Consider the following 17,402-nt stretch of genomic DNA (forward strand, 5'->3'; position numbering starts at 1 on the left):
TGTGTGTGTGTGTGTGTGTGTGTGTGTGTGTGTGTGTGTGTGTGTGTGTGTGTGTGTGTGTGTGTGTGTGTGTGTGTGTGTGTGTGCGCGCCCCTTTTGCAGCCTGTTTGAAGATGAGGTCATGTCGTATGTGCCGCCGCATGCCTTGCTGCACCCCAGCTACTGCCAGTCACCACGAGCGTCTCCCGTCTCCTCCCCGCAGAACTCTCCGGGTAAGGAGACAGTCAGTTACCCTTCGCCATTGGTTTGGTCACCTGCAACCAGGGGCGTCAATTGGGTATGGCAGGGGTATGCAGCTGCCATTACCCTGGGTCCAGGGGGGGAAATACAAAGTTACTTTTAAATATAAATCTATGAATGTCTCTTTGCCTATCTGTGCTGGTTAAATTACACTAAAATAACTACAAATGCAGAATTTAACAAAATGGTCACTTAAACAAGGTATTGTAATTGTATTCTCCACACTTGTATTCTCCCCATCTTGACAGAATGGTATATTCCCAGGTTCCGCAGGTCAGCTGCACAGGTGCAATGCATTATTGTTAATTGTGGCACGTTTACTAACATGCCAAGTTTAGATGCACTTGAACAACTATATCCAGCCCAAGAAACCGTAGAAACGGGGGAAAAAATAAAATGTAGGCTACTTCTTAAAATAAATGTATCATGCCTGTTGCTAAGGTAAGGCAACATGACTGGTGTCTTGCACGCGCACAAAGGCGCGCGTGCAAGACACCAGTCATGTTGCCTTACCTTAGCTTTTTCTGAACTGACGCCACTGCCTGCAACACCTCATTCATTCACAAAACAAAAGAACAAGCATACAATAAGAGTATGTCAGGGCGACATGGGACCTCGCCCCTAAAGGCCATCTGGCCAGTGATGTATATCGGACCAGTTACCCATATATGGAGACCCCTGGTACCCATATATGGAGATCCATGTACTGTATATGGAGATATTCTGTGAGAGCCCAAACATGCTTACTCAGTTATTCGTTATGTGAAATTCCTATGATGTCTATGACATCTGACTTCATACCCTGTTATGCCCATACATGGAGATCCCTGTCTGTAGAACCAGCCACACAGGGATGTATTGGCCCGACAAAAACGGCCCGACAAAACTATGGTTTAGTGATGAGTCGTCACTTTTCACTGTTTTGTGGGAGCCGCCTTTAACCCAAGGAATGTTTTTCGTGCAAAACAAAGGCTTGCAATGGATTCAGAATCATGAAAAAAAAAGCCTAGTTTGACCCCTCACATGCTACTTAAAGCATATTTATTTTGGTGTGTTTTATCGTGTATAGTTAATTTAATGGGACGCCAACTTTCAGCAGCCGTCAATGATTCTCCTAGGGAAACTGAATTTCAGTCTTTGTGAGATGTGTTACTACTTACTAGACACCTTTACAAACACATTGGTGAAGAAAGTTTTTGGTAAGGAATTTATTCCAGGACTTTTTAAGATATCCACCTTACTATAAAGACTGTCACTAATCCTATTGTTGTCTCCACCAGCCGAAGGCTGAGGGGAGAGTATGTTTTCCCCTCCGTCCGTCCGTCCGTGCGTCCGTCCGTCCGTGTGTCCGTGTGTCCGTCCGTGTGTGTGTGTGTCCTCGCAGTTTGTGTGCAGCTAATCTCAGTCGCCGTTGGCCCGGTCGCTGCCAAAGTGAGCACACACATTCCCTGGATGCCAATCTAGAACCTCTGCCCTAAATTTTTCAAATGGCCCTCATGGTGGCGCTATAACAGGCCCATTCGTCCTGAGTTTGTGTACAGCTAATCTCCGGCGCCGTTGGCCCGTTCGCTGCCAAAATGAGCACACACACTCCCTGGATGCCAATTCAGAACCTCTGCCCCAAATTTTTCAAATGGCCCTCATGGTGGCGCTATAACAGGCCGATTCGTCCTCCCAGTTTGTGTACAGCTAATCTCCGGCGCCGTTGGCCCGGTCGCTGCCAAAATGAGCACACACACTCCCTGGATGCCAGTTCAGAACCTCTGCCCCAAAGTTTTCAAATGGCCCTAATGGTGGCGCTATAACAGGCCGATTTGTGTGGCCTGGTGGAGACCTGTGCTCGGAAGAGCACTGCTTCTAGTTATCAGTGCGGTTCCATTCTGGTTCTATGTGATGATGTGATGTGTGCCTCCAGGCACCCAGAGAGCCAACGCCAGAGCCCCAGCTCCCTACAAGAGAGACTTTGAGGCCAAGCTACGCAACTTCTTCAGGAAACTGGAGACCAAGGGATATGGCCAAGGTCCAGGAAAGCTCAAGTAGGTAGCGTGTGTGTGTGTGTGTGTGTGTGTGTGTGTGTGTGTGTGTGTGCGTGTGCGTGTGCGTGTGTGTGTGCGCGCGTGTGTGTGCGTGCGCGCACATTTTCTGTCAATCAATGTACACATGTTTTAACCCTATGTACAGTGTGTATAGTATGCAGTGTTGATTTCGTCGACTAAAACTATGACGAAAAATGTTTGTTGACTGCGTTTTTTACACTGACGAAAACGAAATAAAAACTAAGCTGTCATGACTAAAGCTAAGACCAAATATATTGACAATTTCGTCAACAAAATAAAAACTAGACTAAAACGTTGGGGAGGGACTAGTGGAGAAGAGAGTCATTTTATGTGTGGTTGCTCTCAGGTGTTGCGTGCTGAAAATAGCCGATCTACAAGGGTCACAGCGCGTCGCGCTGCGAGCTTGTAGATCTGCTATTTTCAGCACGCAACCAAGTGTAAAATCAGTCATTGCGATGCCATCAAGGCCTGCCAAAATACATTTCAGTTGACTAAATCAGCTGTAGATTTAGTCGCCTAAAAACGTATGATATTTAGTCGACTAAAATTAGACTAAAACTAAAACCTTTCAGGTGACTAAATTATGTCTAAAACTAAATGACATTTTATTCAAAAGGCTATGACTAAAACTAAATCAAAATTTGCTGTCAAAAACAACATTGATAGTATGTCATTACATTCACGCGTGCCATGTTTGTGTGTATCTGAAGGTTGATCATCCGCCGGGACCACCTACTGGAGGACGCCTTCAACCAGATCATGTGCTACTCCCGGAAGGACCTGCAGCGCAGCAAGCTCTACGTCAGCTTCGTAGGGGAGGAGGGGTCAGTATTGTGAAGAGGAGGGGTTTATAGCTGAGAGAAGCATGTCATGATGTTTCCGTTTACCCTCTTTCTGCCCATTTCAGTGTGTTGTCACTGCTGTTGTAGCCTACTGACTCACCTGCCAGTGAGGAGCCCCCACCGGGAGGACGTAGAGCCTTTGTCTTAAGGCCTCTCTCCACCAAGCAGACTACATTTTACAACATGGCTGCTTTAAACTTGACATCACCGGCTCAGGGTCCTTGTGGTCTGCAGGGAGTAAGAAACGTTGGTTCCCAAGGACACCTACTTACTTTATTGTTTGTGTGTTCTCCAGGTTGGACTACAGCGGGCCGTCCAGGGAGTTCTTCTTCCTGGTGTCCAGGGAGCTTTTCAACCCATATTATGGTCTCTTTGAATACTCTGCCAACGACACCTACACGGTCCAGATCAGCCCCATGTCTGCCTTCGTAGACAACCACCACGAATGGTGAGAGACGCGCCTCGTGCACACATAGACACACACAGGGGCGTCAATTGGGTATGGCAGGGGTATGCAGCTGCCATACCCTGGGACCAGGCGGTAAAATAAAAGTTACTTTTAAATATAAATCCATATGTCTCTATCTGTGCTATTATCTATCTATAAATGCGAGAAGTCTCTGCGTGTGTGTGTGTGTGTTTGTAATCCGCGTATCTCGAGAACCGTTCGTCCCACCGGCTTCAGATTCGGCACGCGCGTTCCCCGCCGCGGCACGGAGTGCAGTGCCGGGTCTCGACCCGACCCGACGCGCGGTTTTCCCGAACCGGCGCGAAACGTTCGGAATCTCCTTATGCGGGGTTGATTGTTGACATCAGGCTGTTTCTGAGGAAATCGGCGAAAGCTCTGACTCATTGTGACATCACTTCATAAAAGGCTCTGACATCACGTATGCCACATGAGTCAACAAAAAATCTCTGTGAGTGTGTATGTATGTAGGTAATCCGCGTATCTCGAGAACCGTTCATCCCACGGGCACGCGCGTTCTCCATATATGGGCATAAAATGAATGCCCCCATATGAGAACCGTTCGTCCCACGGGCACGCGCGTTCTCCATATATGGGCATAAAATGAATGCCCCCATATATGGGCATAAAATGGATAAAGGGACACAGACAGACAGATTCAGAGATCTCCATATATGGGCGTGAAATGGACGCAAATAGACAGATATCTCCATATATGGGCATATATGGGCATAAAATGGACCCAGAACTATATGGACGCAAATGGCATATATGGGCATAAAATTTACGCAGAATCACAAAGATCTCCATATACGGGCATAAAGGGACACAGACAGACACACAGACAGACGGATACAGAGATCTCCATAAATGGGCATAAAATGGACGCAAATGGCATATATGGGCATAAAATTTACGCAGAATCACAAAGATCTCCATATACGGGCATAAAGGGACACAGACAGACAGATTCAGAGATCTCCATATATGGGCGTACGCCCAGTGTTGGGAAAGTTCACTTTAAAAACGAACTAGTTCAAGTTCAAGTTCAGAACTTCTAAAATGAACTAGTTCATTTTTAGTTCATAATTCCCCATTATGAACTAAAGTTCATGGTTCCCCAAAATGAAAAAAAAAATATGGTTAAAAAAAGAACTAAAAAAGAACTATGTAGTTCTTTTTTAGTTCTTTTTTTAACCATATTTTTTTTTATACTTTTGGCTATTCAAAAAAAAAGAAAAAAGAAAAAAAAAAGGAAAATATATATATATAAAAGTCTATATATATATAAATGTTTAGACGTTGCTGCATGCTATTATTTGTCAAAATTATTGACTCAGCCCATATAGAACCACACAGCAATAATTTCATCCAACTTAACATTGAGGTGCCCACAATATTTATGTGCCCACTGCCTAGTTCCCAGTCTTCCTGCACCCTTATTGTGAAGGGCTGAATGTAATAACCATGTTATTGTCTCATTGTGTGAAATATTATAATATTCAAAACAAATATTTGACTCCAATTGATTCCCCACACAGTATTGACTTGATATAGCAATACAAATATATATATATTACACAGCAGTTGTGGGAAAACTAAGACATTGTTCAAAAAACACAATTCCGATTTTGGTCATTTTGGAAATAGGGCAAAAAATATATTTTTCTTCAATCTACTGTCTTGACACTCTAACCAAAATTGTTCTATAGACCATAATCTACAAATTGGAAGTGAAAGAAACTTTAACACAGATTTGAAATAAAAACAAAAAAGTACATGTACAAGGAACCCCACTAGAAAAAAAACAAAAAATTACATGTACAAGGAACCCCACTAGAAAAAAAACAAAAAATTACATGTACAAGGAACCCCACTAGAAGGCAGACGTTTCTCGTGCACAGCATGTTTCCGCGTTGGTTAAAGTAGCTGATCTACAAGCTCACGTTGTCTCGTGGATGCGACGCGTTGTGAGCTTGCAGATCAGCTATTTTCGCCGTGCAACACACATAGGACAAAGTATAGTCAGTCAGGCTTGCGAGACGAGGAGGAGATTAACAGTGCAGCAGCAGAGTGCAGACAGCACCGCATGGAGGAACGTTCACGAGGAGCGCTGCGTGCAGTGCCTACTATTAGAGCATGTGAATGAAAAGAGAGACGAGAGGAGCAGAGGACAGACGACCGCGGAGGCGCGGACCGCCGCATGAACGGCCGACGAACGCCGACGAACGTCGTTCACGGGCGTCAGAATGACCGCGTTCGACAATATCGTTCATCAAGCGAAAACAATTACGTTCAGTTCACGTTCGCCCAAAATATGAGCGTGTTCATGAACGATCGTTCTTTGAACGCGTTCGGGTACAACACTGCGTACGCCACATGAGTCAACAAAAAATCTCTGTGAGTGTGTATGTATGTAGGTAATCCGCGTATCTCGAGAACCGTTCGTCCCACGGGCACGCGCGTTCTCCATATATGGGCATAAAATGAATGCCCCCATATGAGAACCGTTCGTCCCACGGGCACGCGCGTTCTCCATATATGGGCATAAAATGAATGCCCCCATATATGGGCATAAAATGGATAAAGGGACACAGACAGACAGATTCAGAGATCTCCATATATGGGCGTGAAATGGACGCAAATAGACAGATATCTCCATATATGGGCATATATGGGCATAAAATGGACCCAGAACTATATGGACGCAAATGGCATATATGGGCATAAAATTTACGCAGAATGACAAAGATCTCCATATACGGGCATAAAGGGACACAGACAGACACACAGACAGACGGATACAGAGATCTCCATAAATGGGCATAAAATGGACGCAAATGGCATATATGAGCATAAAATTTACGCAGAATCACAAAGATCTCCATATCGACCCGACGCGCGGTTTTCCCAAACCGGCGCGAAGCGTTCGGAATCTCCTTATGCGGGGTTGATTGTTGACATCAGGCTGTTTCTGAGGAAATCGGCGAAAGCTCTGACTCATTGTGACATCACTTCATAAAAGGCTCTGACATCACGTACGCCACATGAGTCAACAAAAAATCTCTGTGAGTGTGTATGTATGTACTAGGTAATCCACGTATCTCGAGAACCGTTCGTCCCACGGGCACGCGCGTTCTCCATATGGGCATAAAATGAATGCCCCCATATGAGAACCGTTCGTCCCACGGGCACGCGCGTTCCGTCCCACGGGCACGCGCGTTCTCCATATATGGGCATAAAATGAATGCCCCCATATATGGGCATAAAATGGATAAAGGGACACAGACAGACAGATTCAGAGATCTCCGAGAACCGTTCGTCCCACGGGCACGCGCGTTCCGTCCCACGGGCACGCGCGTTCTCCATATATGGGCATAAAATGAATGCCCCCATATATGGCCACGGCACGGAGTGCAGTGCCGGGTCTCGACCCGACCCGACGCGCGGTTTTCCCAAACCGGCGCGAAACGTTCGGAATCTCCTTATGCGGGGTTGATTGTTGACATCAGGCTGTTTCTGAGGAAATCGGCGAAAGCTCCGACTCATTGTGACATCACTTCATAAAAGGCTCTGACATCACGTACGCCACATGAGTCAACAAAAAATCTCTGTGAGTGTGTATGTATGTAGGTAATCCACGTATCTCGAGAACCGTTCGTCCCACGGGCACGCGCGTTCTCCATATGGGCATAAAATGAATGCCCCCATATGAGAACCGTTCGTCCCACGGGCACGCGCGTTCCGTCCCACGGGCACGCGCGTTCTCCATATATGGGCATAAAATGAATGCCCCCATATATGGGCATAAAATGGATAAAGGGACACAGACAGACAGATTCAGAGATCTCCGAGAACCGTTCGTCCCACGGGCACGCGCGTTCCGTCCCACGGGCACGCGCGTTCTCCATATATGGGCATAAAATGAATGCCCCCATATATGGGCATAAAATGGATAAAGGGACACAGACAGACAGATTCAGAGATCTCCATATATGGGCGTGAAATGGACGCAAATAGACAGATATCTCCATATATGGGCATATATGGGCAGACGTACGCCACATGAGTCAACAAAAAATCTCTGTGAGTGTGTATGTATGTAGGTAATCCGCGTATCTCGAGAACCGTTCGTCCCACGGGCACGCGCGTTCTCCATATATGGGCATAAAATGAATGCCCCCATATGAGAACCGTTCGTCCCACGGGCACGCGCGTTCTCCATATATGGGCATAAAATGAATGCCCCCATATATGGGCATAAAATGGATAAAGGGACACAGACAGACAGATTCAGAGATCTCATACGGCATAAAGGGACACAGACAGACACACAGACAGACGGATACAGAGATCTCCATAAATGGGCATAAAATGGACGCAAATGGCATATATGGGCATAAAATTTACGCAGAATCACAAAGATCTCCATATACGGGCATAAAGGGACACAGACAGACAGATTCAGAGATCTCCATATATGGGCGTGAAATGGACGCAAATAGACAGATATCTCCATATATGGGCATATATGGGCATAAAATGGACCCAGAACTATATCTGCAGTGATCTCCATATATGGACATAAAATGGACGCTGACAGACAGACAGATAACAGATATCTCCATATATGGGCATAAATGGACACAGGCAAACAGATGGTCAAAACGGGTCCTATGACAACAGGTATAATGGGGTTTGCATTAAAGGGCGGGGCATTCATTCCCTATTTACGTTGTTCCGAGTTGGCCAGGTCGCCGACTAGACGCTGGGCCGCCCGAAGGGCGGCCCAGCTTCTAGTGTTGTTAAATTACAGTAAAATAACTACAAATACAACATTTTACAAAATGGTCACTTTAACAAGGTATTATAATTATATTCTCCACTCTTGTATTCTCCTCAGCTTGACACAATGTTATATATCCAGGTTCCGCAGGTCAGCTGCACAGGTGCAATGCATTATTGTTAATTATTGGCGCGTTTACTAACATGTCAAGTTTAGCTGCACTTGAACAACCTTTCCAGGCTGCCATATCCAGCCCAAGAAACCATAAACGGGGGAAAAAATAAAATGTACTTCTTAAAATATATGTATCATGCCTGTTGCTAAGGTATGGCAACATGACTAGTGTCTTGCATACCATAGCTTTTTCTGAACTGACGCCACTGCGCACACACACTGTCAAAGCAATCTCTATGTGGGAAGCCGACTGAATATAAGGACACAATAATGTCACGGAGACAACAACTCAGATCCTAATAAAGTATGAGAGATTTAAAAGTATTGGAATACTGGAGCCAAACGTACATGTTACAAGGGAACACTCTGTCTGATTCCCAGAACAACAATTATTCATACTGTAGTGTAGCTTATATACCCAATGCAACATAACAAACAAGAACAGACACACATGAACAATGTGAGTAACAAGCCCATCCCTTTGACCTAAGTGTCATCTATAATGACATACAAAACCTTATCTCCAAAGCTGTTCTACAACAGTGCTGGTTGTAGAACAGCACAAGCAGTAAATGTCTGGCCTCGGGAAACAATGACGCTATCTCTCACAGACTACTTTTGGGGAAATAAATGTTTCTATATTCTAAAAGTTATTTGACAACACACACACACACACACACACACACACAAAGGGTCTCTCTCTCTCAAATACACACACAAAAGAAATTATATTGTGTAATTCAAGCTGTCAAAAATACATAATCGTGTGTGTGTGTGTGTGTGTGTGTGTGTGTGTGGGGGAGGGGGGGGGGGGGGGGGTACAGCTGGGGTACAGGTGCAGACTATTTGTTTTTATATTTGGCAGCCTAGGACATACCCACAGACTGGTTGTTAGAGGGTTTCAACAACTTGGGATGCCTAAAAAAAGAGGCAAAAAGGCTGGCAATGTATTGCGCCGTCTCCGCTACAATCGGCATACCCGTAGAGTACCAAGTGACTTGCTATTGTATCATGAAGACATATGCCATGATTTTTGTAAGTGTAACTCTACTGCACCTATAATATTTGTGTCCTTGTATGCATTTCCTTTGTGTGGACATAAATAAATGGTTAATAAATAAATGGTTAATATATGTGTGTGTGTGTGTGTGTGTGTGTGTGTGTGTGTGTGTGTGTGTGTGTGTGTGTGTGTGTGTGTGTGTGTGTGTGTGTGTGTGTGTGTGTGTGTGTGTGTGTGTGTGTGTGTGTGTGTGTGTGTGTGTGTGTGTGTGTGTGTCTCAGGTTTCGTTTCAGCGGTCGTATTCTAGGCTTGGCTCTCATCCACCAGTACCTTCTGGACGCCTTCTTCACTAGACCCTTTTACAAAGGCCTACTGCGCATGTATGTACACACACACACACACACACACACACACACACAGTCACTCCTTTTATTTTGAGACGTCAATTATGCCAGTTTTTTTATACTGTGCGTTATCATCAATGGAATTCTGCCCCAGTACATTCGTTGCCTCTCCAGACAATGAATGCAGTTTTTGCTGTCTGTGGTGAAAGAAATGCAAATGTCCTCTTTCCATGCCATACCTGAAGGCAGCATTCAATAGAATTGCCTTGTCCAAACTCTCCTGAGCTTGAATGTAGCATCTTATGTTGAAACAATTGCCCTCTCTGTATATAAATCCATGCCTGTGATGCCACATCTCCGGTATTCACTTGCTTATGCTTAGTTCATTGTGGTATCAAGCACCGAAAATAGCAGACCTCCAAGCTCACAACGCGTCGCGCTGCGACGCGTTGTGAGCATGGAGGTCTGCTATTCTTCACCAAAAGGCCCTTTTTAGAAATTTCAGCCCCTGCCTCTCTAACATTCTCCGCACGTCCCTGACAGCCATTGTGTGAAACTCTTGAGGGCGGATCGCTGTCTCTGAATGCCTTGGCTGCCGTGCCGAAACTCCTTGATGTCCCCCACATTTTATTTACTCCAGGACAGCACCTGTCACCTAGAATGAACTGCTGACAGAATTTCTGCCATATGAGACGTGTTTTTTTACAAGCTCCTGTCACCTTGCTGTTTAATCACTTTCAATCTGCCTTCCTTGTTTTGGTCACGTCAACATGTTCAACAGCAACAACAAAAAGTGAACATCGCCGAGCTCACAGCACATTGCGCGTTGTGGGGCTTGAGTTGTTAACCTGTGTGACTTGGAAAATGATTGGTCACTGGATCATTTAAGCCAGTAATTTCTTTCAGTAATTTCTTTGTATATTTAAGTTAAGCTCATATCTAGTTTGTACATTATTTTTATTACGTAGCCTGAAATGCAAACAGAAATAAAAATTGTTATGTTCACCGCCAAAACGACAATTAAATTGTTAATTTAAATTATTTGTTTGACAATTAATCGTCAACTTAAACTGAGCCCTAATAAAGCACACAGACACTCAAACAAGAACAGCCAAACAAACTGTGGTGTCCCGCCGTTCTAGTCTGTGTGAGCTGAGCGACCTGGAGTACCTGGACGAGGAGTTCCACCAGTCCCTGCAGTGGATGAAGGACAACGACATCGACGACATGCTGGACCTCACCTTCACCGTCAACGAAGAGGTCTTCGGACAGGTGAGACTCAAGAGCGTAAAGCAGGGGTCTTCAACGTTTTCAGGCCATGGACCCCTTAGTTGAGGGAGAGATGAAGCAGGGACCCCCACAACCTGTTCATATAGATTCCATATAGTTTCATTGTTTGACAGCACAATCATCAGTGTATTCTGGATTCGTGTGAATTTGTGTTTTCAGATATTTAACCACTTGACCTTTCACTCTGTAATTACCGTAGTCTGTTCTTTTTCCCCTCTACACCAAAACTCTTTGCCAAAAATAGCCGATCTACAAGCTCTGAGCTTGTAGATCTGCTGAAACGAAACCTGAGAGACACACACACACACACACACACACACACACACACACACACACACACACACACACACACACACACACACACACACTTTAACCATTTATTTAGTTCTCAGAATATGGACACAAGGGTTCAAGTGGTTAATATAAAAAAGAAGACATTTTTACATGTGCAATAGCAGTATAAACGAGGAGAAAGACATCTTATGAAATGGACAGATACTGTAGCCCTTCCTGAAAAAATATATATGTAACTTAAATCAATATTTGGCAAATAGTAGTTTAACTCATAGTATTAACTGATTATTGCTTTTGGTTAATGGTTAAGCAATTCATCATTAACATCCTTATTGCAGTGTCATCTGTTGTTCTAATGCCTAATTGTAGATCCATACAACAGTGAAACAGTACAGCAACACAGTGAAATGACTGCGTTTCTGTACTGCTGTAGTGCAGTGTGCGTGATCCTGGAAATCTGGTGCTTAGTTGAGTGTGTCCTTTGACGTGTGCATTTGCTCCTCTCTCTGTAGATAACGGAGAGGGAGCTGAAGCCCGGCGGCGCCAACATCCCCGTCTCCGAGAAGAACAAGAAGGAATACATCGAGCGCATGGTGAAGTGGAGGATAGAGAGGGGCGTGGTGCAGCAAACGGAGAGCCTCGTCAGAGGCTTCTACGAGGTACGGCTGTGTGTGTGTGTGTGTGTGTGTGTGTGTGTGTGTGTGTGTGTGTGTGTGTGTGTGTGTGTGTGTGTGTGTGTGTGTGTGTGTGTGTGTGTGTGTGTGTGTGTGTGTGTGTGTGTGTGTGTGTGTGTGTGTGTTTCTGTCTCTTTGTCCGTCCGTCCGTCCGTCCGTCCGTACTTGAAGCATGAATTACAATGAAGGCAGCTGTCTGCTTCAAGGACTGCAGGGATTGAACCGGAGACTTTAGGCCTACTAAAGCTCTTTGCACACAGGCGCGTTTATCTGCACGGATAAAACGGACAATTTCATTTTTTTAAAAGAAAACAACGATTCTCTACGACCTCATGCACACCGGATCCGAATTAGCCGTGCGACGAGTGGCTGCGGGCCGGCCGTGCGTTTTTTTTCTCGATCGAACCCAGTTCGATTTGTGTGTCTTGTCGCATGCGGTAAAAAACTCATCACTCCTTTTATGACTCCTTTTGGGGATCCGCAGCGCCGATTCCGCACGGCATTGCACACCAAATCCAATGCGTTTTATTCATGCAGCAAACGAAAAAAACGCAACTGTCCTGTGTGCAAAGGGCTTAAGGCTAGGGCTCCACCAGGAGCGTTGTGACGGCGTCAAAAAATGAACCGGGGCGAATTTGGCGTCCGACGTTGACGTCGGCAGTGGAGTACCCTTCATTGATTAAAAAGGGAGCATTCCCAGCATTCCCAGCGTTCCCAGCGTTGACGCTGACGCGACGCTCGGTAACATACAGTTAGTTACCAGCCATAAGACAGGGTTCCCACACATTTTTACCAATTAATTTCCAAAACTTTTCCAGAATATTTAACCCAATTTCCAGGACTATATAACAATAATTCAGCTCAATAACAGGTCGCTTACTCCTCCTCCAACCTTTTCAGGCCGTGACCACCAAAATAATCATATTTTAACAGGGGACCCGGCACCCTGACGAGCACTAAGAGTTGAGGAATTTTGTATAACATGGTTCTATTGTGAAAATAGCAGATCTACATGCTCACAACGCCTCGCAACGCAAGGCGTTGTGAGCATGTAGATCTGCTATTTTCACAATTTCTGCCTCTATATATTTGACAATTTGGCCAATGTTTAATTTGTCATTTCAGAGGTATTAACACAATCAATAACCAAAGACAATGCATAGCTATTTTTTCCAGGGCCTTCCAGGACCCTTGATAAATTCCAAAACTTTTCCAGTACTGGAAAAATATTTGTCTAATTTCAAAATATTTCCAGGAATTTCATGACCGTGGGAACCCTGATAAGACTTACCTGTTGAATTGTTCTGTTTTGAATGAAAACAGAACAACGCGGGGGTCCCGGACCCCCTGTTGAAGACACCTGTTCTAACTACATGGGATGGGGGGGTTGTTATCCAGGTGGTGGATGCCAGGCTGGTGTCTGTGTTTGACGCCAGAGAGTTGGAGCTGGTGATTGCCGGCACCGCCGAGATCGACCTGACCGACTGGAGGAACAACACAGAGTACAGAGGAGGTAAGGAGGCAGTGTTGTTTTTGACAGCAAATTTTGATTTAGTTTAAGTCATTGGGCTCTATTATGATCCAGGTCTTATGCCTTAACTTCTTTGCCTTTTTTTTTTACTATATAGACATATTTTTTTAAATATTTCAAATAGCTGATCTGCAAGCTCACAACATGCAGATGTAGATCAGCATTTGAAGTACCGTAAATCCCCAATTAATCGCCCGGTGGCAAACTGCCGCCGGGTCCCATATATCCGCCCGGGGTCTGACCCCATTTTGCGCAATAAACGCCTGTTTCAAATAAGCGCACGGTTTGTATAAGCGCCTGGGCCGTTATTTGCAATTAATATTATCCTTATTATGTTTTATGTAAGAGCCCGGGCTATTATTTGTTTGGTTGTTTGGTATTATTTGCTATTTATTCAACTTAACTGGTCATTTATGTTGCATGGCAGTGGTGCGCTGAAAACAGCGAATCTACAAGCTCACAGCAGTGCTGTGACAGCACGTTGCAACGCACCGCACTCGCTGTGCGTCGCTACGGGTCATATGTTGCATGACGCCGACGGTAGTGCGCTGAAAACAGCAAATCTACAAGCTCACAGCCCTGTGGACAGACACTTCTAAGCCAAATGTATATGGTGCCCAGCCCAGCCCAGTGCTGCGCTACCATGACGCGCAGGACGCACTGTCTGTGCGTCGGCGAACAGATTGCCAAAGGACACCAAAAAAAGAGAGAGGAAAAAAGGAGTCTGCTGCTCTCTGCGCACTGACCATCATTCATTACTGTCTAAAACGTTGCTACAATGCAAAGTTTGCGTGAGTAGGCCTACTTTAATGGCAAAGCGTTGTGATGGAGAAAGACTGGCAAATAAAGAACAGCTGGATCAGAATAAGTCATTACCTACTGTTGCTGCCTCTTGTTATCCAGTCCACATTTTGAAGAAGTAATCCATTATTTTGAGGTTCAAGGGGAATGCAGAAGGCTTAATCATAATGCAATACCAAAATGGTTTAATGTCAGGATAGTGGAGCTGTTCAGTGGTCATGTCAGCGAGTCCAGTCAGAGCAACAGCTGCAGGACTTCTGCGCTAATTGGGTCGTTGGGTCGTTGACTCGTTGACTTCTAGATCCGTCTTTGCTGGCATGCGGTAATTGATTCTTTTGGAGAAAGTTTCCCATAGTATAGTAGACCTATATATATTTTTTAAAAAGGCTTTCATACACTCTTGATATTTTTCAAATGAGGTTTGGTCTAATAGATCGAAATGTGCTATTTTCTGGGTGTTGGTAACAATAAAAATAATAAAAATAATCATAATTATAACATTTATTATAACATTTTGATTATTAATACTATTATATAGTTTGAGAAAGAAAAATTTACCAAATAATGGCCTAGTGCTGGCCAGTGCCAAAATAAATAAAAGCCTGTTACCAATAGCCGCCTGGTCCCTTTTAAGCGCCCGGGGTCCGACCCCATTTTGCGAAATAAACGCCCGGGCTACTAATTGGTGATTTACGGTATTTAAAAATGTTTTTCAAAATAGAAAAAAAAAATGCAAAGAAGTTAAGGCATAATAGTCCGGGAGCCGTGGGGGTGAACGTGGATTCGCCTGTAAAAGTTTTTTTCTCAACTGATTCTTGTAGCTTGGGGTCACCTCTTAAGGATTCAAGGTGATGACCAGTGATATCCATTGAGCATTTTTTATTATTAACCCCTTAATGCCTGAAACACAAGAAATCCACCCAGGAGGAAAATACCCAGAAAAAGATTTTTTTTTTCTGGGTATTTAAAGAGGATCTGAGGGGTCTAACTAGGGGTTTGTCATGATGCTGAATCCATTGCAGGCATTTGTTTTGCACAAAAAACATTCCGTGGGCTAGAAATGGCCTCAGAAAACAATACACGTATGGGTGAGTATTCATGTTAGTCGGAGGCCTTAGGCCTTTTTTTCTCGTGCTAATCAGTCTAAAAGTGCAAAATTTTGCACAGATGTAGCTCAGGGCATGCTCTAATGATTTAGCTAGGGCGCCCGAGTCGGTGACCTTCGGGGTCACCACAGCACCCACAAAACTCTGACTCATCACTTTTCATCACTAAAGTCGATGGGAGCCCAACTTGATTTGGCCGCTGTGGCGACCCCGAATGTCGCAGACTCGGGCGCCCTAGCTAAATCATTAGAGCATGCCCTGAGCTACATCTGTGCAAAATTTTGCACTTTTAGACTGATTAGCACGAGAAAAAAAACCCTAAGGCCTCCGACTAACATGAATACTCACACATACGTGTATTGTTTTCTGAGGCCATTTCTAGCCCACGGAATGTTTTTTGTGCAAAACAAATGCCTGCAATGCATTTAGCATCATGACAAACCCCTAGTTAGACCCCTCAGATCCTCCTTAAATACCCAGAAAAAAAATATTTTTCTGGGTATTTTCCTCCTGGGTGGATTTCTTGTGTTTCAGGCATTAAGGAGTTAATAATAAAAAATGCTCAATGGATATCACTGGTCATCATCTTGAATCCTTAAGAGGTGACCCCAAGCTACAAGAATCAGTTGAGAAAAAAACTTTTACAGGCGAATCCACGTTCAGCCAAAAATCACCATTTGGCTCCCGGACTATAAGGCATACGACCTGGATCATAATAGAGCCCATAGTCTTTTGAATAAAATGTCTTTTAGTTTTAGTCACAATTTGGTCACCTGAAAAGTTTTAGTTTTAGTCAAATTTTAGTCGACTAAATATCATATGATTTTAGGCGACTAAATCTACAGTTGATTTAGTCAACTGAAATTTATTTTGGCAGGCCTTGATGGCATCATAATGGCTGATTTTACACTTGGTTGCGTGCTGAAAATAGAAGATCTACAAGCTCACAACGCGTCGCGCTGCGATGCGTTGTGAGCTTGTAGATCGGCTATTTTCAGCACGTAACACCGGAGAGCAACCAAACATAAAATGACTCTCTTCTCCACTAGTACCTCCTTAAAGTTTTAGTCTAGTTTTTATTTTGTTGACAGAATTGTCAATATATTTAGTCTTAGTTTTTAGTCATCACAGCTTAGTTTTTATTGTGAGAAAAAACGCACTATGACATTTTTTGGCATAGTTTTAGTTGACGAAATCAACACTGTAAGGAGGAAAGTCTGTTCACCACTGCCATACAATTAACTTCAAGTTCTGGAACATTACAACTAGGGCCCGACATCTTTTGGATCCGATGCCGAACAACATTGTGGAGAGTCCCAGACCACCGCTTACCGATAATTGTGACTGAATGTTAAAAAAAAAAATGTTTTGGGTGGGACAAACATTTAACTCTAGCACTCGTCAATGGCAGTGAAAGGAAAGCTACAAAATGATAATGACAAAAAGGCATGTTTTTCAAAATGCACGTGTCTCCAGATAAGATTTTGATTAATTTTGTTAAGGTTTTGACCTTGAATGTTCATGCCTTCATCAAGTTGCCACTGTAATAATCCGTGGTTCTATAACGTTGTTGTCAGGTGGAAACCTTGTATGTCCAAAACTACAATCTACAAGCACACAACACCTCTTATCACGAGGTGCTGTGCGACAGTCTTGTATGATGAACCAGGGCTTTACTTTACGAAAAAACTACAAATTCGAAACTTGGAGATACAAGGTTTCTGCTCGACAGTAGGGGTGGGCGAAAAATACAATATCACGATATTTTCCCAAGCTGTATCACGATACACGATTTTA

General features: G+C 44.1%; 1 protein-coding gene across 1 annotated transcript in view; it reads left to right on the forward strand.

The window, feature by feature from the left end:
* LOC308280057 (E3 ubiquitin-protein ligase HECW2-like) overlaps positions 1 to 17,402 on the forward strand; it is an 84,461-nt gene that overhangs the window by 56,510 nt on the left and 10,549 nt on the right. The window contains exons 21-28 of the mRNA XM_080720315.1: positions 103 to 212; positions 2,156 to 2,276; positions 3,008 to 3,121; positions 3,435 to 3,587; positions 9,847 to 9,945; positions 11,052 to 11,181; positions 12,006 to 12,152; positions 13,566 to 13,680. Coding sequence (XP_080576441.1) covers positions 103 to 212; positions 2,156 to 2,276; positions 3,008 to 3,121; positions 3,435 to 3,587; positions 9,847 to 9,945; positions 11,052 to 11,181; positions 12,006 to 12,152; positions 13,566 to 13,680 — 989 coding nt within the window. The remainder of the gene's footprint in view (positions 1 to 102; positions 213 to 2,155; positions 2,277 to 3,007; positions 3,122 to 3,434; positions 3,588 to 9,846; positions 9,946 to 11,051; positions 11,182 to 12,005; positions 12,153 to 13,565; positions 13,681 to 17,402) is intronic.

Source organism: Nannobrachium achirus, assembly GCF_963921795.1.
Source record: "Nannobrachium achirus genome assembly, chromosome: 24".
Taxonomy (NCBI): domain Eukaryota; kingdom Metazoa; phylum Chordata; class Actinopteri; order Myctophiformes; family Myctophidae; genus Nannobrachium; species Nannobrachium achirus.